Genomic DNA, 21980 nt, shown 5'->3' on the forward strand with positions numbered 1-21980 from the left:
CGGGAAGTCGGAAAGTATTCAAGGGTGCACAAGTTTGTTTACAAACACCAGACGGATTTGGCAGCGCATTTGTTTCCAGTTTTAGGATAAACACTTGATAATTTCGCAAGTCGATGCCTTAGTCAATGCTTTAAGTTATCGGTGAGTATTTATATAGAAGTACATAGACCTATTTAAACAATCCTCGCTTTCTTTCTTTCTTTCGTTCTTTCTTTCTTAGTGTTTTTGTAGCGGGCTATTTGGGCTAAAACCTTTTAATCTAATGAAAAGTGAGTTACGAAGTTTATAAATGTTAGAAAACACTACGACTGTCACTGGGTTCTGAATAAATACACAAAACCTACAACTTTGCCCATTTTGTTCCAAATCTTACTTATATATTTGAGTGGTTACACACATTTTAACTGTAAGTTATTTAGCGATATTACTTTATGTACTGTGTTGGTGCAGATATAGGCTGCTCAGCAGGGCCCCGATGGCTGTGGAAAACGACAGGCTCACCCTGAGGCGTCTTGAGGTGCCAGTCCACAAGTTTATTAAAGTGGCAATACCCACGGATTTGGAAAGACTACAAAAACATCATAGTAACATTTTAAAGGTTCACGTTTCCATAATTATCACAGAGTTAAGACACAAATTCTTATTATGACCTGAATTTAACACTCTTTATTTTTCCTCCACAGTATCAGCAGTTGCAGCAATGGGACAAACTTCACGACGAGCACATAAATGCAATTCGGACAGTGCAGGTAGGCTTATTTGTTACATCTGAAGTCTTTTACTAGTGATGAGAAAGGTTTTTATATATAATCCTGTCACAAAGAGTTCCAGTAATATTTGTGGAAAATATTGTGAGGAAAAAGCTGATTTCAGACTCCACACTCCTCATGCTTCATGCACATAGCGGTGGAAATGAGAGGCCTTTGGGACATGTTGTTTCCTGGAAGCTGTGGTGTCTCTGAAGGTGAAATATTTCCAAACAGGACACATCCATCCTCTCACCATTCCCCCTCACGCCCGTGGGACCAGGCCAGAGTGCTTTCCTGTGTCTTCATAGTGTTAATCCAAAAATGGGCGTAGTAATCCTGACCCTGTGTAGATAACATCTGTTGTAGATAGAGGGAGGAGATACGCCTATATTGAAAATTCATAATATTACAATTGTTTTATTTGAGATAGCACATAAAATTTGAATGTAGGCTAGTATATTGTCAGTAAGAAAGGCAGCAAAGATAGCAGATTAGAAGTAAATATAAAACAAACTTGTAATATTATCTTCCAAACAAGGATTTTACTTATTTTGTATGAAAGATGCAGAACATATTCTAAAATGCACGTGATTCTTGTTCTAGTTTAGCACGTCAAATTTCAGTCTCTTCTCAAATTTTAATGCTATGGTGATTAAAAAAAACAAAAACAAAAAAACAAAACGCAATTACTTTTTTTTTTTTAGATATTTAGGTATTAGATGTTTCTTTTGTTTTGTTTTTTTACAAACAAATTCTTTTCAATTAAAACCAGTGCACAACAACAAGTTAGTACCCTAGACTTAGTTGGTGCACTGGTCTCACCTATAATTATTATGGATTAATTTTACTGGCTATCTTTACATCAGTGTCTAAGCAGACAAGCTAAAATCATATTCTGAGTCAATATTAATTTTCCTGCTCTGTCTTATACATGTGGTTGGGCTTGATTTGCAGTTTGACAGGTGCTGGACCCAAGTGACCAATCGTTCACCGTATATTTTTCACTTTTATGCATTTACTCTGAGAAGCAGCCAATGCAGGGATGTTTATTCATGTAGTGTGATTAGCAGAAATAGATATTGGCAGGCAGCTGACCCCATGAGACCAGGTTGTGGTGTGGCCTGGGGGGCTGGTGGCTGCGCTGTAATCCTCCTGTCACCCCCAGGGCACAGCGGGACCTGGGGTTTGTGCTCCCCAGAATAATACCACCCCCACCTCTCACCTCTCACCTCCCCTCTAACCATCCTCACACATATATAAAACGTTACACCAGGGTCAGATGAAGCTGTATTGATATTTTACAGCTGATGTCATCAACTTTACCTTGGGATGTGATGCTAACTGAAGTCACTACTCTATCTGAAGTTCTGTCGCTCAAGTTAGACTTTAATCTGAGCAGAAAGAGCTGACTTGGTTGGAACTACAATAGGTGAGATGATTTGTGCTGTTAAACAAGTCCCTCACACATCAGATTACTATCACAAGCTAGATAACATTAGCGAACAGTTTTTCAGTTAGTCACTCTTACCTTTTTGCTGAAAATCTAGTTAAATAGGACCATGGACACTCATATTGAGCACAGGCTCCTGAAAATATGTGCTGTTTTAAGTCAACTTTTTTCTTAAATTTTCAGTCGTAAAACTTGTTTGTCTGTGTTTTTAATGTGTGCATTGTGGCGCTATGATAATATTCTGCCAATAGTAGGGATGTAAAATATCCAAATCCCTTGGTATGATATTATAATGATATGCATCTCACGGTACGATATTTATTGCGATATTTTGGAGAGGCTAATATATTTGTAGATTGTAGGACACTTTTTTGCTTTTAAAATATCTTGACAATATTTTGTTGTGAATTATTTCCATCATAATTTCCAAGAATTCAAGTAAAAACCATATCTCTTCATGTTGTTTACTCTGAAATGCATCATGGGATATGTAGTTTCCGATGTTCATAAGCTGTTGCAACTATAAAACCATGCATTTAAGCAAAGGAACTTGTAATTCGATATATTGTGACATCCCATGATATTATTGTGAGACTTTTGACAATACAATATCACAATATTTCGGTTATCCGCAGCCAATAGAAATACAAATACTTATCTCCGTGAAAATGTTATTCTATTGCCTTGAGTGTTCAACAGTATTACATTAAACTTGTCTGTCTTCATAGAGACACGTAGAGGACTGATCTGATCTAATCCAATCGAATGGGTTTTTTGTTCATAAATAGCAATACCACTTAATTTTACTCTTATTTACTATTTGTTGGTAATAATTTCACTGTAAAGGACTTTTTTCTATTTGCCCTGCAGCAGTTGAGAGCAAACATGAGAGAGATGGAGAAGTTGTGTGGTCGGGTGCGAAAGGAAGATGCTGCCTCTCTAGAGAAACTGGTGCAGCCGATCAGAGAGAGAGCCTCCGCCGCGGTCCAAGACTTTCTCCTCCTGCACCCTGCCCCTGACCCCCAGGTGACCCACGCCCCTGCCGATCATGCACCTGTCACTCACACACCTGCCGCTGACATGTCCAGCAGTCGTCAAGATGAAGACTCAGAAGAGGAGATGTTATGTGAAAGGCAAATTCAGCTCCCCGTCATACCTCCAGATGAGATCGCATCAGAGTCCTGGGAAAATCTAGAAGAGGTACACACATTCCTCAGCAATTAATTTACAATACGCCAGTTATCCATAAAATTACCACTGATAACAAAATGGACACACCTTTTTTTTTTTATCACTGATATGTACAAATCAGGTATAACATTGTGTCCATGGACAGGTGGAGTGGATATGAGACCCACCCTTAAATGTGATTTAGCCCAGGATTGGTTTGGTTCCGTTTTAGATCCAGTGGAATTATTGAAAAAAAGGAGAAGAAATAAAACAAACATAACACTCTAATAGACGAGTTACTGTATTGTTCAAATGATGCTATCTCTAATAAACTGAAAGTGCAGTACATTGCCTATGGGGCTGCACATTGGAGGCAGTCGACATGTTAGACGTACTGTAAATAGTAGGCCCTTTGTGTTCATTCTGGGTCATGTAAAACAGCTTCATTATAATCCTACAAGACACCAGGAGCAAGTTTTCAAGTACAATCTGATAATATATGTTTCTTAGTTATTGGGTTCAAACTTGTTAAATATAATCATACAGAATTTATTTAATTTTTATGTATTCATTTTGGGCAAGTAGAGATTTGCATTCTTATTCAATGGAACATATAACATAAGTGAAACCATAGTAGAAATAAAAATAACAACAATAAAAATTGGAAAGGAAAAAGGAGTGGGAAGAAGAAAACATATTAATCCCACCCCCACTCTTCTAATCTAACACAATGAGCTATTTTTTGCATTTTTCAGACAGTTTGCATTAAACTATATGAACTACTTACAAGTGCGGATAATGAGTAACTGTTATAGCTTGGCAGTATAACGTAAGCATACTAACAATGGTGATGTTAGTAATGTAAATAGACGGCACAAACCAGCAATGGAAAAGAAACAACATGCATAAACCAGCACTACAGAAGGAAGTATTGCTCTAATATTATGACCCACTCTCCCACTCACTCTATGTTTATATAACAACTTGAATTTATGGATATTTTAAACATTGGTAAGTGCTTTATAAACAACAACAACAATCTAAGCAGTGTTTCCCACCCAGAGGTACAGGGACTGAAAAGTATTTGAATATAAAAGGTTCTTCTTAGTAAATTTTATATCCTCAAGACAACATCAGATTTAATTACCTAAATAATCATTTGTAAACAAGTTATGAGGAACTAGTAAGTAAGTAAGTAAATAAGTAAGCCTTTATTTATATAGCACTTTTCGCAGATAAAAAAAATCACAAAGGTTACAGAGTGCAATAAATAACATATACAAGAACAGAGGAATTACAGACACAGTCAACTAAAAGCCTATCTAAAAAGTAGTGTCTTGAGCTGAGCTGCTTTTTAAAAGTGTCTATAGAGTCTGCTTCACGGAGGGCTAGGGGCAGGGCATTCCATAATTTGAGAGCCACAGCCTGAAACTAGGGACAGAAAAAGGTTGAGAACATTGGGAATGTGTATTACTACTTTTGCATAATGATGTTCCTATCTAAAGTTCTGTTGCCACATATTATAAAGATGTAATGTCTCCTACACAGGATCTGAGAGAGCTGGGTGGTTTGGTGACAGAGTTCTCTCTTCTTGTCCATGTAAGTATCCACTGTCATAAATATTACTGTGTGCTTAGAGGCTACTCCTGTGTTCACATGTTACCCCTCCATAGATTTCCCTACGTACGTGAGAATAAAACAAGGTAAGCTAGTTCGCAGTGTAACCAGGAAGTGCTTGACTCCTGTTTGTGTTGCCCGGTGAAGTCCTCGGAGAAGAGTTAGGAGGGATCAGATAAAGTCTATATGAGGCCCTAGAGGGTACTACTCACTTAGACACAAGCAGGCAGCGAAAGAGGGAGGAGAGAGGATTTGAGAAAGCATAGTCCATTGGGAAGAACCAGGAACAAGGGATACATATGAACAGGTGGAGAACAGACGCCTCAGATTATCAGTCTATCCTCAGGGATAGATAGAAGGAGAGAGGGAAAGAGGGAGTGAGGTAAAGATGGGTATATACGATAGATGAACACAGAAAGAGGAGGGGAAGGGCGAGAGAGGAGATGTTGTTGGGGTAAAAGAACCAAAAAAGGGGCAAGATAGTGTTGGATGGGGGTAAAGAAAGTGCATAGACATGTTCTGGTGACCCCTGAAAGATGCTTTTAAGGGAGTGGTTCATGTTGGAGTGGAGAGAAGTCTGCATGTGTGTCATCTACTGCTGATATAATACTAAAACCAACTCTTTTTCAGTAGTTTTCATATTCATATATTCATATTCATATTGCTAAATACATGTCCTTTTTGTCATAATTCTTTATCTAAATATTTTTGCTCATTGGAAGCATTATAAGTAAATTCATTGTATACCAGATTTAATTTAAGTCTTCATTTCAGTCTGGTAACTGTAAACTTCGATACAACATCTATTAACGTCATTATTAATGAATACATTTTGGCATAAGTAATAGATGTTGCCTGCTGGAATCCCTCAATAAATATACGCTAACTCGTGAGAATAAGTTGGACTGTTTTGAAAATCTGCACTACAATCATTCAATAAAAAAGCCTGGCAAATATTTGTCTGTTTAGCTTCACAAGTTATAATAAATAAATAGATAAATAACAGTAAAACTAAATGGGAGCAAATATGGGAGAGGAATAGTGATGAGTAAATATGCTTTGGTTGTTGTTTGGTCAGAGTCTGGCCTCACAGAGAGAGACAGCTGCCACTCTGAATATTTCATGAGAAGGACACAATGCTCCGGTCCACACACTCACAGCCAAGTGTAATCTGTGCAGTGATAGTACGAGTGTTACTATATCAGATTTTGTGTTTGGATTTTGGTGAGAACAACTGCAAAATAAAAGACCACTGATTTCATTATTGATTTTCTTTATTGATTATTGATTATTGACTCCCTGAGAAAAAGTCTGAAATCCTTAATTCACCAAGTTCTCATAGAATAGCTCTCCACAGAAGATGAAAATGTTCAAATGCTCTTTTGCTTCCTATTCTAAATTAAATATCGTTGCTTCTAAAATGTAAAGGCAGTGTCCCCATATGCATTTATATACATATACATGGAGAAATGTAATTTACTGCTTCACTTTAATATTTTATGACTCATGTTTTGTACACTGCAATTACTTTTACAGTTTTATTAAATATACTGTATTTGTAATGCCAATTTATTTTTGACACGTTAACATCATGGTTAATATGTTAAATGGAAACTCATTCTGGCATCTTGGCAGTGCAATTTATCAAATCTTAATCAAATTGTCGTGATCAAAACATTTCAGATTGTCAGTTGTCAAATCAGTTTGGGGCTTTTAATCAACAAGTCTTCAGATAATCTTGTGGTAGTAAAGGCAATTAAATTCAGTTTGAGTTAATTTTTTTCCAAATGGCGCAGGAAGTTGAGGTTAATTTTAATTAATCTATGAAATTATTTAAAGCCTTATTCAATAGTTTTAACAATAATTACATAAACTAATTGAATAAAAATTGTCCCCAGCCCTACATCTGAATCAAAATAAATCAATTATCCCCTTCTGCAGTTCACCTGTACCCTGTGATTCCTCTGCTCTCCCATGGCCTTGTTCTTACCTCTGTGTTCACACTTGTGCCTCACTCCAGTGGGGTAGTGGGGCGGGTGTGATGTGTCTAATGTGTGTGCGTGTGTCTAACCCCTGTGCCTCAGTCCCAGCAGGAGAAGATCGACAACATCGAGGACAACGTCAACATGGCCGGCGCCAACGTGGAGGAGGGTACACGCAGCCTGGGGAAGGCAAGTGTCTGCAAAAACTCAATATCTCACTGTGGTTAAAGTAACTTGGATTCATAATATTAATCTGCATTTGAGTAGTTATGACCACATTTAAAGGTGCACAATGTAACTTTTCTGGTGGAGGCCACATCACCACCTTGTAATTGCTTTGCCTGGAGTGTTCCTCAGTATGGCATTGTATCTACCTCTCATTTATTTCAGTATTGGTGTTTATATTACCCAAAACTACATGCAGACATACACAAACATGTATTCTTTTTACTGTGAAGGGAGGCACCTGGTGGGGACACTTGCTTGACATCATGGTTGCTCAGTTTAATGCCATACTGTGGAACAATCCAGGCAAAGCAATAACATCTACATGCTGGAGACAAGTTGTTGCTGTGCCCTTTTCCACCAGAAAAGTCAGATAACTTTATTTGTCTGTGGCTGCATTCATATTTTTCCTGGTTTGGTTTTGATCCTGATTTAGTCCTGAGCTAGATTTGTGTAGATTTGGTTTAGTCCCAGTTTGGATGTGGTGTTAATGCACCCTATGTGACGTAGATTTAGGTTTCATAACATTTCCGAATGGTATCAATATAATTTAGCTTGAAATAACAAAATGAAATCCACTAATGCAGTATGTGCGTGTAAATTAATTTGAATTGAGATCAAGACGAAATAAGATTTAATCAAATATTGCGCTTTATCAACATGAGTAAAAATCTGGATTCATATTTTTTGTTGCCCAGACTGTTTTAATATAAATTTGTAGTGTGTGTGCCCTGACAGTCTGATGTGTGCGCGTGTGCGTGTGTGTGCGTAAAGTGTTTGGGAGATAAGGAGATCGATGGCACTTTGCCTCCCAGCCATTCCACAGCGTTTGTCCCTATTGATCCACTCGAATACGGAGGAAAGCTGCAATTAAGGAAATGGAAAGAGGAGAGGGCTTGAGAGGAGCAGAGGAGTGATAGAGTGATAGAGAGGTGAGCAGAGGCGCGGTGACACCAGACAAGGGTCCCCGTGTGCACAGCATTAAGGGGGCTTTTGAGTGACTGGTTAATAGTTTTTCATCCGATCCTATTGTCAATTCAAAACGCACGACGCTGTTGTGAACAAACGCCCAAGTGCTAAGTCATCCTGTCAACGCAATGGCCTTCACACATATTACGCACTTGGACTCATGAACTTTTGATCTGTAAAAACAAAATGAATCAGCGGGCTTTCTCATATTACACCACACTGAGCTTATGAAACTTATTTGAACTTGCTTTGGCTTTTGAAGATTTCATGAAATGTGTGTTTTTATGTTTACTGAATCTATCTAAATCTAGCCATCTATTAGGTGTTAATAATAATTATTTTGTCTAAAATATATGTTGCTTTTCTAGACGTTCGAAGTGGCTTGCATTATTTACTCACCACAAAAGTCACACCTGCCTTGTGGTCAACCAGTTGAAGTAACAATCAAATTCAACTTGTGAAGGCACTTATTGAGCTAATGAATGACAAAATCTGTTATTACTGTGCCTGTAATGTTCCACAGTATGGCATTAAGCTCATCTTTCCCATGGAGTCAAGCAGGTGACTCTAAAAGGCCAAGTTACAGGCCAGATCTATGGAGAGGCTAAATCGCTGACAGCAAGAATGTATTTTTAAGCAGTTTCAGCAACGTAAATACCCATGGTTGACTAAAAACAAGATGGATAGGCTTAATGCCAGACTGTGGAACATTCTAGGCACAACAATAAATCTCCAGTGAGTGAGAGTGTTCGTTCCACCCTATTTATCTAATCTTATGTCTTTGCAAAACATTGATAAATCAGTACTTTTCTCTTCACATTAACATTAAACTGTACTTTTAAAACAGCAAAACTAACTGGGATTTCATTATCACCCCAATTTTTTCCCCCATAATTGAACAGCCTTAAGTAACATTTAAAACAGAAATACTTTGTTAATTTAGATAGAAACATATTCATTAAAGGATGTTATTACGAATATTTTTGAATAGTCCCTGCTCGGTTTGTGATGTTGTTGTAGTTGTTTTTGGTGCTAGTAGGGGGTGTGGACAGATAGCACAGATCTGAGTCGTGTCAGATGTTTTAGCTTGTAATGTGAAAGCTTGTAATCTGTCATCAGGTCAGACTGAATTAAACACATAACACCACCCCCCTTTCACTGCCCATGCCCCAATCCTTTCAACTGTGCGCAGATGAAATTAAAATTCAACTGCCACGGGGCGGGGACCAGCGATGGATGCTTTTGAACTGCATTAAATTAATAGTAAGCGTTAATCAAGTTTGTGTGCGTGCGTAAGGCTGGTCCGAACGTCTTAATTGCCATCAGCGCATCCCACCTTTCACTTTGAAGATAACGGCGGTAATAACACCGTGGCTACTGATTCCGATTCCCCCAAATTAAGATAATCATATTACTTTGATGAACTATAGGCGTTGTGGTTTACGTTTAAACATGCAAGCAGGTTTGTGTACCTTTCCTCTTCCGTCTTTGCTCTAATCTTGAAAGGATAGACGCATCATAACTATCAAAAGTATTAAAAAGGTGTGTAAATTAAACTGCGGTCCTATCTCTCCCCTATGTGTCTCTCCAGGCTGTGGGTTATAAGTTAGCAGTTTTGCCGATCGCTGGAGCTCTTCTCGGGGGAGTGATAGCGGGTCCTCTTGGCCTCCTGGCGGGATTCAAAGCTGCAGGTGTGGCGGCTGCGGTCGGAGGAGGAGCGCTCGGGTTCGCTGGTGGAAACATAGTCCAAAAACATCGCAAAGCTAATTTAGATCTGCAGATGAAACAGCTGACTGCCCCACCATCAAAATCTGAAGAAGAGTTGCCAAAAGATAAATGACAATGAAGTTTACCAATGATGAACCACACACTAATTCACACAAGAAGCCAAGGATTGCCTTTTAAATTATATAACTGTAACTAACTGCCTTATTTAAATGTATTTGTTGTGTATTTGTCAATGCTGTCAAGTGAAAACTGAGGTTTAGCCTGGTTTACTTCTGTACATTGGATAATTCAACCTATTTTTTTTATTTTAAATGACTACTGAACCTGTGTGAGTCCCCAATAACTAGTTAATGTGCTCCTTTTAGCATTCAAAAGTGCACCACCTGCTTGTCTCCATGGATATGTTAGGGCTTTGCCTGAAATATTCCAAAGTATGGAATTTATCTAACATGTATTTATGGGTGTCTTTTGCCACTTTTAAAACTTGCTGTGAATGGGCTCGCCTCTCCACAGATCTGGCCTCTGACTTGAGTGGAATCACCTGTTTACTACTGGTAAAGAAATAACATCTCCATAGTAACGAGCAGGTAGTGTAAATAGTTACAATATGCACTTTTAAAGTCCCGCTTCATTTGTACCAATATTGGATGACTAGCCATGTTTTGTCTTAAGTATTAAATGTGCTTTACATAAACTATAATTTTGTACAAAGTGCCACTGAATGCAACACGTTTTCATGCTAAAAATGATCTTGTTTTTGCCAAATAAAATGTTTTTTTGTGAACTACAGCGGTGTGTAAATGATGCATCCAGACAACAAACATACTGTAAAATGTTTTAATTTAGTTTTCCATTTTTCTTCTTCCCCTTTGAGATGAATGAATTAGAAATGGCATCACTCACTCTCCACCCTTCTGTTGCTCACTTGTTTTTGCTGTTGTGTCACTATACAAAAATCTGAACAACTTTGCAATCGGCTGCAATCCTTGATGTTATTCACATGATTTAAATTATGTACCAGAAATCCAGATTGTACAAAGACATGTAAAGAAACTATGGCAAAATATTTCCAAATGATTATTTTGGTAAATTGTGGTTATGCATTCCTCCTTAATGACAACAGCAAGTTAACAGTGAAACAACAGCCATTCCATCTACACAGTTAAAACAGTCTAAAGGTGCACTATGTAACTTTTCTGATGGACGGTCTGCCACCTGCTTGTCTCCATGGAGATCTTAGTGCTCTGCCTAAATGTTCCACCATATAGCATTCAACTTGTATTGCCCTGTAGTTAAGCAGGTGACAACAGCTGGACAGGTTACAGGCCAGATCTGTGAAACAGTGGTCCTCGCTCTGTCAGAATGTATATTTTGTTATTGCAGAAATGTAAGATGGATAAACTGTGGAACATTTTGGCAAAGCAGTAAGATCTCAATGGAGACAAAGTGTACCCTCCATCAACATATTTACATAAAACACCTTTAATGTAATTCCCCTGATCCCAGCTCAATGGCAAAATGAACAAAAGTGTGCTTGTAAAAAGTACAGAACCTGACTGAGTGTCCATGTGAACTCACCTTTGCGTTAAGTGTCTAGAGAGGTCAGTATTTACAAAGTGACAGGTAGAAAATAAATATATGGTACTAATGTTTTCCACTCATACAACGAGTGAACAGATCTATAGATCAAAAGTAATCTGGTTTACAATATGAGTACAAAAAATGTACCCGTAGTTTAAACAAATCTATTTATACTACATTTTGTAATCACCTGGCCTGTCACAATATCTCTTATCAATTTATACTTAAAGAAAATGAGGGGTGAACAATATTTTGGTCTCATTATGTATCTTATGTACCTTTTACACTCATTTTTTGGAGAATATCATCATTTGAAAACATAATGACAGTGGTTTATTGTGCTTTGTATTAATTGCAGCTTGAGTTTAATTTACAGTACAGTACATTTAGAAAAGATTTTATTGGAATTAACCTGCTTTAGGAATATTGTTTCAGTGCAAAGTGGTTTTCTGTGTTATAGTTGTACATTTTCTGTAAGATATTGCACTATAAATGTTTCTATCGTGACAGGCCTTGAAATCACTGATGCAAAAGTGAGTCTGCTTAAGACACTATGTGGGCACTACCAAACAGACTTATAGCCAAATACTGGCTTACATCAAATACAATATGTACATTTGTAAATGAGTAACAAAAGATTCACTCTAAATGATCGGTCAGGAGTACTTTTTACAGGCACACTTAAAGGTGCACTACGGAACATTTCTAGTGGAGGGGCGGCAACCTGCTTCATGGAGATGTTTGCTTTGTCCTCAATACCTCAAAGTATGGCATTAATTTAGATCCATTCGATTCAATTTTTAACCATTAAGATCTGTGGAGAGGTGACACCCACCTACAGTAAGAATGTATGTTTTTCTTGATATTTTAGCAATAAAAACACTTCTAATTGATTAACAGAAAAATGTTTTATGCCACACTCTGTAACATTCCTGAAGATAAGCAAGTGGCGAACCATTCCACCAGCAAAGTTTCATAGTGCACCTTTAAATCAAGTACCAGACAAAGAAAGAGCCCGGCCTCCTCTGCATTATAAAATATCTACTTCAGAACTATGTGCACACAAGGTGGTCAAGGAGCTTCCATAGGTGATCAAGGAGCTTCCATAGGTGATCATGTCATTGCTTGTGCCTTGTATAAAAATGCACTTGGCCACAGAGAGACGCAGTCAACAGGCGTGGGGGGACTATTTGGCGTCTCCAGTAGCAACAGTACTCAGGGGTTGAACCGTAAAAGTGGAGTGACATGTTTCAATCTACAAAACCAGTCATGAAAAAGCCTGCAATAAAATAAAAGAAATTAATTTAGACCAAAAACAGAAACCCTATGCTGCACAAACGTATTTACAAGCTCCAAAAATAAAAATAAAAACTGTCGCTGCTTCTCTAATGCCCCAACCCCATCCCATGTTTCTTCATATCCCCTTTTCCGTTTGTTCCCAAATAAAAATAGTACATCAAAGTTATGAAAATAGAGGTCACTCCAATGCGTCTGTGTCATGGACTTGCACGGCTCTAGATCTTCCTGCTTGAATCCTGTTTTTTCCTCTCGTTTTCCTTGGTTCTTTGCTAAGGGTTGTTGGGTGTTGCTGTGTGCGGTGGGCTTGTCCCCTCCTGTCCAATGGCACTGGGTCTCTACCTCTGCAGGACTGTCCCTCACAGCTCGTCCCTGTCCCGTGTGAGGATGGTGTAACGCTTCTCACTCGGGGCCAGCTTTTGGAAGGAGCTGTTCGGAGGGCTGCTGGCCGCTTCTCCAACAATCTCCTGGAGACAAATGAAAAGGTTTTAAAAACACATTTACATAACAATTGGTTTTAGAATTATAAAAGAATACACTAATATGTTTTGAATGGTGAAAAGTCCTCAAAAATGTTCTAAGTGTAGTAGTAGTAATGAAACACAAAATTTCTATATCTCATAATTAAAACACCTTTAACGAATTATGCTCAGTTTATATTTTAGTAAGGCTGTGCAATTAATCGAATTTTGATAGTGATTTAATTTGTGTGTCAAACAATCTCCAAACTCATATAATCAAGTTGAAACGATTAAAGCTTAATAAAGTTTATTTTGGGATATTTTTGTATAAATAAGTATATTTATTTATTTTTTTTTTAAATATAGAGATTGTAGAGCAGGTGGATATATAGTTTATTTTTGATACATTTATGTTTTTCTATGCCTTATTTCATGCTCAAAGTATATTTTATTCATTTTATGTTTTATACATCACAAAACTGCTCTAAGGTACATAGTTGTAGCCTATATTACTTTTAAGACTGAAAGTTTTGCGTAAATAGTGTAAATCGTGTAACTAAAAAATAATCGTTTGAATAATTGGGATTTCAATATTGACCAAAATAATCGTGATAATGATTTTTTCCATAATCTTGGCATGTTATTCACTGACAGACACAATAACACTGATTCTAATGACAAACACAAACTTAAAAGTGCATACTGTAACTATAACATGCACAGTTAGATGTATTTGAGACATGACTTTCATTTGCTTTTTCACTGTCCACTGTCTGACCTGTCCAGCCGTGCTCTCCGTGGGATCGGGTCCGTGGTGAAACTCTCGGTGCAGTTTTCCAGAGTGTAGGTCCAGCACGAATTGCCTCAGTTTTCCGGGAACGCTACAAGATTAAAACACAAATTCCAACACATTATTTACAAAGACAGATCTGCTTATGCCTTAAATCTGGTCCGACTCCACTAATGACAAATACTGGTGTGAGCAGAGGCAGTGTGCACCCTCTCGACTAAAACAAGCTACACTGTTTGTGGAGATTATTAGGTTGCACTTAGCCTCTCCAAACCCACAATTTAAAAAATAATTAACTTTTTTACTTAATTAGAAGTTCCTAAATCAAAATTTTTGTGGGCTTTGAAATGGGCATTGTCAAAAATCAACAAATACTCAATGTACTGTCCATCAGACCAACAGCAGCTTCACTTTTCCTGACATACCAAAAGAAATCTGAATTTAGGATTTGACGTTACTTAATTGATGTGCACAACGTTTTACCAATTATAATTAGAGTGGATCAGACAGCAGTAGGGTGACCAAAAATATCAAAACATTGTATTGTTTAAAGTGCTGATACAGTATCGATATCGTGAGCTGCTGTATTTATATATCCCCAAGAGTATTTTTAGGTATATTTTACTAAATTCATTTGTGTAAGAGCTACCATTGTGTTGACATTTTCAGTGTTTTGAGTAAAATGGGTGTTTTCATGTTAACTTTCGCAAACTTAGTGGACTTAGTTGACTTCTAGTATCACAGCCCTTGTTTTTCACTAAACCGAACTGAATCGATGTGAAATATATCGTACCGAATCATATTGAATCGAACGTTCACTATCGAAAAGCATATCGGATCGTGTCTATGTATCAAGGTATGTATCGTATCGGCAACTTCTTAATAATACCCAGCACTAGACAGCAGAGACCAAGACTACACAGTGTCAGCTCGACCAAAAGCCCAAACATTTGTTTATAGTCCATGTAATGTACCACAAAAAGTACTTGCAATAAATATCGACCCCTAAAAATTATTGTTCATTCTCTCATTTACAGAAGTCGAAATAGTAATTATGAGGACAGGCCTAGTGCTGTTGTCATATCACCAAACAAGAGCTGGTCCCCGGTCGAATCCCGTGTCACATACATTTAAAACATACACTAATGTAATCACTGTGTGTGCCACAAGCTGCACTGATGTGATGTAATTAGGTTGTGGTCAGTCCTCGGGCCAGGCTGTGATTGGGGGCCAGGGATCGCCGCGGTGACGGTGGAGGGGGGCAGAATAAATAAGATTAAATTAGATTAGACTGGATTAGTTTAGCACTTATTGCACGTGCCAAATCATGTCACATTAGCTCCGGTGTCCTGGCCCATTCGTGCAGGACAGATTTTAGGAGCTTTGACATTTCTTTGGTGTTCAGTCCACAGTGCAGAACAGTGGCCATGTATTTAATATTTCCTAATTACAAATGATTAAATTATTGGAATATTCATACTGGTTCAATTGCATCACTGGAAAATTTGAAAAATGACAAAGGATGAAAGTGACGAACTAACTTATCCACAAACCAACTATAACCAGTGCGTATTTTTGTTCAGTGTTTATCTGTCTGTTTATTGTCTTGGGATCTTTACCTTCTTAAAATATGAAAAACAGAGCAAGTCCTTTTTAAATGGTTTGGTGCGATCTAAAGTTATTACTCATTTTCCTAACACATCCAAAATATATACCATGAAGAGTTATATTAAAGCTAAAACATTGCACTTCCTGTTTGGAGACAATAAATACAATTTATAATTCAATGCAGATATTACAGAGTGGTCTTATTTTGACATTAAGAGCTACTTTTACAATATACCTGTACTTGTACAAAACAAATTTTGCTCAACTACATAATAGTAAAAATAAAATTGATGCATGGCTATTATTATTTTCATTTAAAAGCATAAAAAGATACTTACGAGACGTCTTTAAACTCGGGGAAGACGTACATATGCCTAAAGGAGTCAATGGCGATGACTGGACAGTCAGCCGGAGTTTTCTGAATGTGCAGCAGTGGATGACGGAACTTATCACAGTCCGCGTGTAAAAAGTTTATAGACCCTGAAGAGAGAAGCAAAACAACTGAAATAATGCATTTTTATTATTCAATATGTTGCCTTCACAGTCAGCTTTGGCTTTGTGATTACATACCACAACCACATTTTGAAACGAAAGTGAAAAGTCACCTGAGCTTATTTATGAACTTTGTCCCAGTTTTTTTATTTCATGTGGAGTAATTATAGATCTATTAACCATAAAATAGCCAAATAGATCATCTTTGCTGTGCTCCACCTCAGTTTTAACTGTTGGCAGTTTAGAATGAGATAATATAAAGTATAATATCTTGCATATATTGAGACACTTACCTTTCTCACTAATAAGCTGTCGCGCTACTTCATGCTGGAACTTTTCTAAACTTTCGGTGTCTTCTTTCACATGGAAAAGGATGAGGAACGGGAGGCCTTCTTCTGTCAGCTCCTGGTCAATGCATAAAAACACAAACTTAGACACTAGAGTTTGAGACAGATGGTGCCTGCTCCATCTCTGCATACTGTATGTACTGTATGCACATCTATATTTCATCATTTTACTACAAACAGCAATAAATTATGACTCTGGCATTTGGCCATGTGTAAAGTAGGACACACCTAGAGCTGCTCGACTATGGACAAAAATTATAATTGATATAATTATTTTAAGCAATAATTTATATACTCACAAATGTAAACCATTCATTAAACTATTATTAACATGTAAAACTGTGCAATACATGTTTTAAAAGCCAGGGTTTTGAATGCAAATAGAAACTTATTTGTCAGCCATTAGATCTACAAATTTTCCATATTATTATTCCTGTGGCTTAAGACTGGTAACAACCATGCCTTTGTGCTTCACTAAGTCACTACTTTTGAAGCTATTGTGAAAAATGTTACTGTAATTCAGTTATGCTGAAAATATCTAAATTTTTTGTCAGTTTTTCACATGGACTGAACCAATAAATACCCATAAACATGGTCAAAACATCAGTTTAGTGCACTATGTAACTTTTTGGTGTGGGGTCTGTCACCTCCTTTTCTCCATGAGGATTTTATTTACATCTCCCTGTAATGTAAGCAGGTAGCTCAAATGTAAATTACAGTCACTCTCTTAAACCCGACCAACTACATTTTCTTTCTAACTGATTGAAGTTGTAATTGTCCAGTACACACCTCTCCGTTTTCAAAGGTGATCTCTCGGACCAGAGGCACACACTTGTCCTGGGCCCAGGCGTAGGCCAGGTCGAAGTTCGTAAGGGCGCCCAGGTACACCATGTCCGGGGCGGCCTCTCCAGGGGGTCTGTAAATGATGTTGTCCCCACTGAAGCGCTCGTGCTCCGACACAGGGCTACAGGGCAGCGAGACAGAGAGAGAAGTTTTTTAGTTTGGACTTACACTGAACAGTCAGGGGTGTTTATGAGAATAGGTTAATTGCTAATCACCACAAAAGGCCATATGTAGGAATTATAAAGGACATTATAAATTGATGGATTAGTATCGCTCTGACATTGAAAAAATATCCAGTAATTAGCATTAATATATATTATGATCGTTCATAGCATACACAAACGCCTTCAGTGAAAAATATATTGGGACAGTTTTCAATTTCTTTTAATAATTGTACTCACCCAAACCCAGCCAGAAATGTGCAGTCATCTCGTAGGATGTTGGCCACTTTTTCAAATGTGCGGTAGTTATCAGAATCCTTCTTTTCAAAATATCCTATGATGGTCCTCTTGCTCCTCTAATAGAACAAATATAATCAAGTAAAACATAAACATGAACTTATTTCCCAAGTGCTTGTACTTTTGAACGCTCCACTTACATCCACATTAGTGAGCTCCGCGGGGGTCACGACCTCTTTGATGGGGTCGACCTGCTGCGTCTTGATGAAGTCTGCGATGGCGGTCACAGATCTTTGTCCCCTGTACTCCCTCTTCATCATCATCCCATTTCGGAACAGCTTCAGAGTGGGGTATTTGGTGATGCGGTACCGCTGGGCAATGTCAGCTGAGAGATATCACAGTTTCAGCTTTCAGAACAGTTTTCAAAGTTATCAACTGCAGCCAATTTTATACATAAGACCCTATTAAGGCAAGATATTTATATATTTTAGGAAAACATTACATTAGATAGATTAAAGGTGAGATAATGCAATTTCAATGCAGCGTTAATAATTGCAAACTTTTATTTCAATTCTACATTTGCTGCTGTCTTTTTATTCCATCATTTAATACTTTTTTGATTGACTGTGACGAGTGCTAGGTAATATAGCAAAAACCTATAAATCGTGACTTTAGATTAAACTTTTTAATATTTTTTTACAGGTAAACAACAAAAAAGCGAATAATTGCACAGCCTTATTAGTAATATACAGTATTCTTATAGCATATCCTAATGTATTTTGACAGGCAATGTACAGTTGTTAAGATGCTGTATCTACCTCCAAATGCACAGGAGGAGCAAAGCCTGAGGTTTATTTAAGCAAAGACAAACTAATCAATTGATGAAGAGGTGGTCTGGCGGGGCAGAGGGAAACACATGGGGTGGGTGAAAAAGAGGAGCAGCGACACAAACGCTGGTTAAACCCAGGACTGAAGACAGAAGCTTCAGTCAGCTCCAGGCTCTGATCTCCTACATTAAAAGGCACCCCCCACCAAGAGTAAAATATTGTGTACGCACAGTGCACCAGCGCGTTTGTGCCACTGTGGCAGGTGTCAATCTCTCCGCGGGGAGTCTCTGAGCCCCCAGTCTTCACAGGAAGCAGCAGTTTTGTCATTAGTCTTCAAACACTTTGCAGGTCATCAATAATTCCCTTTAATTTGCTTTATCTCAAAAGGCGGAGGCGGCCGGTTTATGCGTCTGCGCTTTGCTGTGCTGGTCATCTATGTGTACATATACATGCTCCAATAGGCCCCAGTGTGCGGAGGGAGGATATGTCGCCTTTGGGCCATATAGAGCAAGGGGAGTATGTTTAAAAGTCAAGATAACAAAGTAGTGTTAATAACTAGGGGTAATTGATATGGTGAAAAGTCTTATGATCTTTTTTGGAACCTTGGCCACAACTTTTATCAGAATTCTTAAAATTAGTAGCATTAGTATATGATGAGATAACCTTTATTTGTCCACTAATGGGGAAATTCTGTGGTTGCAAGCCACAATAACAGAAAGTCAAAATATGCATGCATAATCAAGATAAATAACTATAACTAACTCACTCACTTGATAGCATAATAGAGCCTGGCCAAGGGAAGAAATAAAAATTATGGGAAGAGGGCTGCATTAAACAGAAAAGAACTGAACCACAATATAATGTTCCAGATAAGCAGATTGTCACAGGTCACGTAATAATTTTATGCCATAAGCTTTTACCTATGTTTATCGGAAATTCTGATGCATTTTCCAGATGAACAGAAATTAACTGTGTCTGTACTTACTACAATGCAGATGAAATATGAAGATAAAATTTATATAATACAGTTTATCTTTAGAAAAATAACAAAACTACACAGTTTTACTCACAATGCTGGTCACAGTCGACACGTGCGAAAACCACTTGTTTAGTGTCAGGAAACTCCTCTCGCACAATGTTTGACGCCTCCTCAAATACCGGATGAAGCATTTGACTAAACCTACACCTGTAAAAATGGTAAAGGTTAGTAATCTCTCATTTGCATTTTTTATGCAAATTAGAGATGGACCAATATATGCAAGCAACAAAACAACATAATTCTAAATCCAGTAAAGTAAAGTTACAGTAATAATGTCATTGAAAATCCTCACATTCAACGAAATCATTAAACTAACAATAAAAATGGGCCTAATGGCTCTTAGCCACACTTACCAGTCTGCATAAAAATTCACTAATGCCACCCCAGCATTATCTGCAATGAAACACAGAGTCAATACATATACAACAGCGAGATGCATTTACCCTCTGGCAGTAATAATTTAGTTAATTAAAATAAATGTAAGAAACAAATATTCATACCATACTTTTAAGAACAGGGACATTGGGCTGCTATTAACTGTAGCCAAACAATTTAAAAAATAGGACGTGCATTCAAAAGTGGTTATGCAGCAATTTAGTAACCACTTTCAGCCGTTAGGAAACTGCTTATCTATTTTATCTTTACATCTGTACTGTGATGAAAGACATTTAGAAGCAAGGAAATACTAAACTACGCATAAATGTTATGAAACAGTAGTGAATAAAAAGAGTCTTACTTAGGACATCATCGATATTGCCTGAGTCCAGACTGGTAATTTCTGCCTGACCAGGAGTAGAGAGGCCCATTACCTATGAATCATGAAAAAAAATATCAAGAAAACTGAAACATAAATCAAAGAAAGCGACGAGAAGGACAGACGAGAGGTTGTTTGGCCTATGTATCCCACTAAATTATATTCTTTCATTCACATTCATATGTTGGTGTACAGACAAACCCACAAAAACTGATCACCTTGATGATGGGAAATTATGCCATAAACTATGGTAAAATGGTACACTCTTGAGGTCATCTCAGTAAACAAGACTTTATTGTATTGTAGTGTAAGTGGTTTTGTGAAATAATTTTCACTAAATAGCCATAGATATTGTGGTTGGTTTGTTTCTTTGCCTATTCCATTGATAAGACAGGGCCCCTGAAGAGAGTTCAGCTAAGGGGAATCCTAATAAACTAAAGTGATATAGTTGTATTATATTTAAAATGAAACTACAACAGACTAAAGTAGAGCTAGGTACAATATTATGACTCAACATCCTTCCAGACCAGGATGTTTGTACGTGCACAGACTACAGCAGAATCTTAAAGAGTTACTTTTGGCTGTTTGACAACAAACCCAATCACAAAGTGTGGATTACAGAACAAACTATAAATCTCCACCTCTAAAAAATATGTCTGGTATTTAACCAATGGCAAACACTTTAACCAGTAAATAATGATCATGTTACCATTACAGTGAATTGATAACTGGAAAATTGTATGATTTGACTTCAGCAAGTTATGGAAAAATTAAGGATTTTTCATGACAATGAAATGAAAAGTTTTTACTTCAGAACTGAAATGACCAAAGCAGCTGCGCTTTGCTGCTGTGCCGAGTTCCGGGTTTTTAGCCAATCAGAATGAGCCACAACAGAGGAATTCACCAACCATTGAGCATCACCCAGAAGCAAAGAAAAATGTCCAAATTTATCAATAGGTTTGTTTAAATAACATTTAATACAATGAAATCTAATGAATTACAATATATGATTCAATAGATTAAGCACTTATGCATCACCACGACAGCTTTTACACGTTTAGGTAGTGTTGTAATCAAGTGCACAAGAAATATCTATTATTCAAAACTTTTTTTTGTGAAAGCCTTGGTCATACAAATCACAAAAGCATAACAAAAGCTTTGCCATCACTTTTGTGCATGGTTATTCAATGTTTCCCTTGTAAGTTGACATTGCAGCTAGACGTCCCAAAACGACGAAAATGCGTTGCTAGATCGTACTGTAATGGTCCGATTTCAATATCTGATGCTAGATCTCAGTAGTTTCTGTGATTTTAATAGCCCATTGCAAACCATAACACATTTAAAGAACAGTCACACCTGAATATTCAAATCGATTAGCTTGTAGCCGAGGTAAAGCTAGCCTGCTCTAACCAAATCAAACACCATTTTCTAAGCATTAAACGTACCAGCAATATGACCGAAATGAAGCGGACATCTAGAGAGAGAGATTTTGATTGCAGTTTCATTGTACGCGGTGAAATTTAGTGATGTTGATGAGTTTTTGCCTCTCTAGTGTCGTCGCCGCTCTTCTCTCTGCTGCAGGAAACTGTCGGCGAGCAATTCTCACGGTGACCACGGAAGTCACACCCCTACTTCCTCAAATTCGCGTTGTATT

The 21980-nt window shown here is 37.6% G+C and overlaps 2 protein-coding genes across 2 annotated transcripts; one reads left to right on the forward strand and one right to left on the reverse strand.

Moving 5' to 3' along the window:
- stx17 (syntaxin 17) lies at positions 1 to 10679 on the forward strand. The gene is made up of 7 exons (XM_020937289.2): positions 1 to 141; positions 451 to 598; positions 684 to 749; positions 3070 to 3399; positions 4918 to 4968; positions 7071 to 7157; positions 9754 to 10679. The coding sequence occupies exons 2-7, from the start codon at positions 476 to 478 to the stop codon at positions 10000 to 10002; spliced, it is 906 nt and encodes a 301-aa protein (XP_020792948.1). The 5' UTR covers positions 1 to 141; positions 451 to 475; the 3' UTR covers positions 10003 to 10679.
- A 34-nt stretch (positions 10680 to 10713) lies between these two features.
- On the reverse strand, positions 10714 to 21931 carry erp44 (endoplasmic reticulum protein 44). The gene is made up of 11 exons (XM_020937389.2): positions 21772 to 21931; positions 20309 to 20381; positions 19926 to 19965; positions 19604 to 19719; positions 17907 to 18091; positions 17710 to 17825; positions 17255 to 17429; positions 16412 to 16523; positions 15965 to 16106; positions 14007 to 14109; positions 10714 to 13234 (listed from the first exon to the last, which is right to left on the reverse strand). Exons 1-11 carry the CDS (start codon positions 21829 to 21831, stop codon positions 13127 to 13129), a joined length of 1230 nt encoding a protein of 409 aa, XP_020793048.2. The 5' UTR covers positions 21832 to 21931; the 3' UTR covers positions 10714 to 13126.
- Between the last annotated feature and the right edge of the window lie 49 nt (positions 21932 to 21980).

This window comes from Boleophthalmus pectinirostris, unplaced genomic scaffold (genome assembly GCF_026225935.1).
Source record: "Boleophthalmus pectinirostris isolate CB_2022bp ecotype Guang Dong unplaced genomic scaffold, ASM2622593v1 HiC_scaffold_6, whole genome shotgun sequence".
Lineage (NCBI taxonomy): Eukaryota > Metazoa > Chordata > Actinopteri > Gobiiformes > Gobiidae > Boleophthalmus > Boleophthalmus pectinirostris.

What these genes read in the sequence shown, in the direction of transcription:
- stx17 (XM_020937289.2), top strand. Translation starts at nt 476, where the DNA reads ATGGCTGTGGAAAACGACAGGCTCACCCTGAGGCGTCTTGAGGTGCCA. An exon ending in ATGCAATTCGGACAGTGCAG is followed by an intron (nt 750 to 3,069) that starts GTAGGCTTATTT and finishes TTTGCCCTGCAG; the next exon opens with CAGTTGAGAGCAAACATGAG. An exon ending in AGTTCTCTCTTCTTGTCCAT is followed by an intron (nt 4,969 to 7,070) that starts GTAAGTATCCAC and finishes CCTGTGCCTCAG; the next exon opens with TCCCAGCAGGAGAAGATCGA.
- erp44 (XM_020937389.2), bottom strand. Translation starts at nt 21,831, where the DNA reads ATGAAACTGCAATCAAAATCTCTCTCTCTAGATGTCCGCTTCATTTCG. An exon ending in TCATTTCGGTCATATTGCTG is followed by an intron (nt 20,382 to 21,771) that starts GTACGTTTAATG and finishes CATGATTCATAG; the next exon opens with GTAATGGGCCTCTCTACTCC. An exon ending in CGGAGAGCACGGCTGGACAG is followed by an intron (nt 13,235 to 14,006) that starts GTCAGACAGTGG and finishes ATTTGTCTCCAG; the next exon opens with GAGATTGTTGGAGAAGCGGC.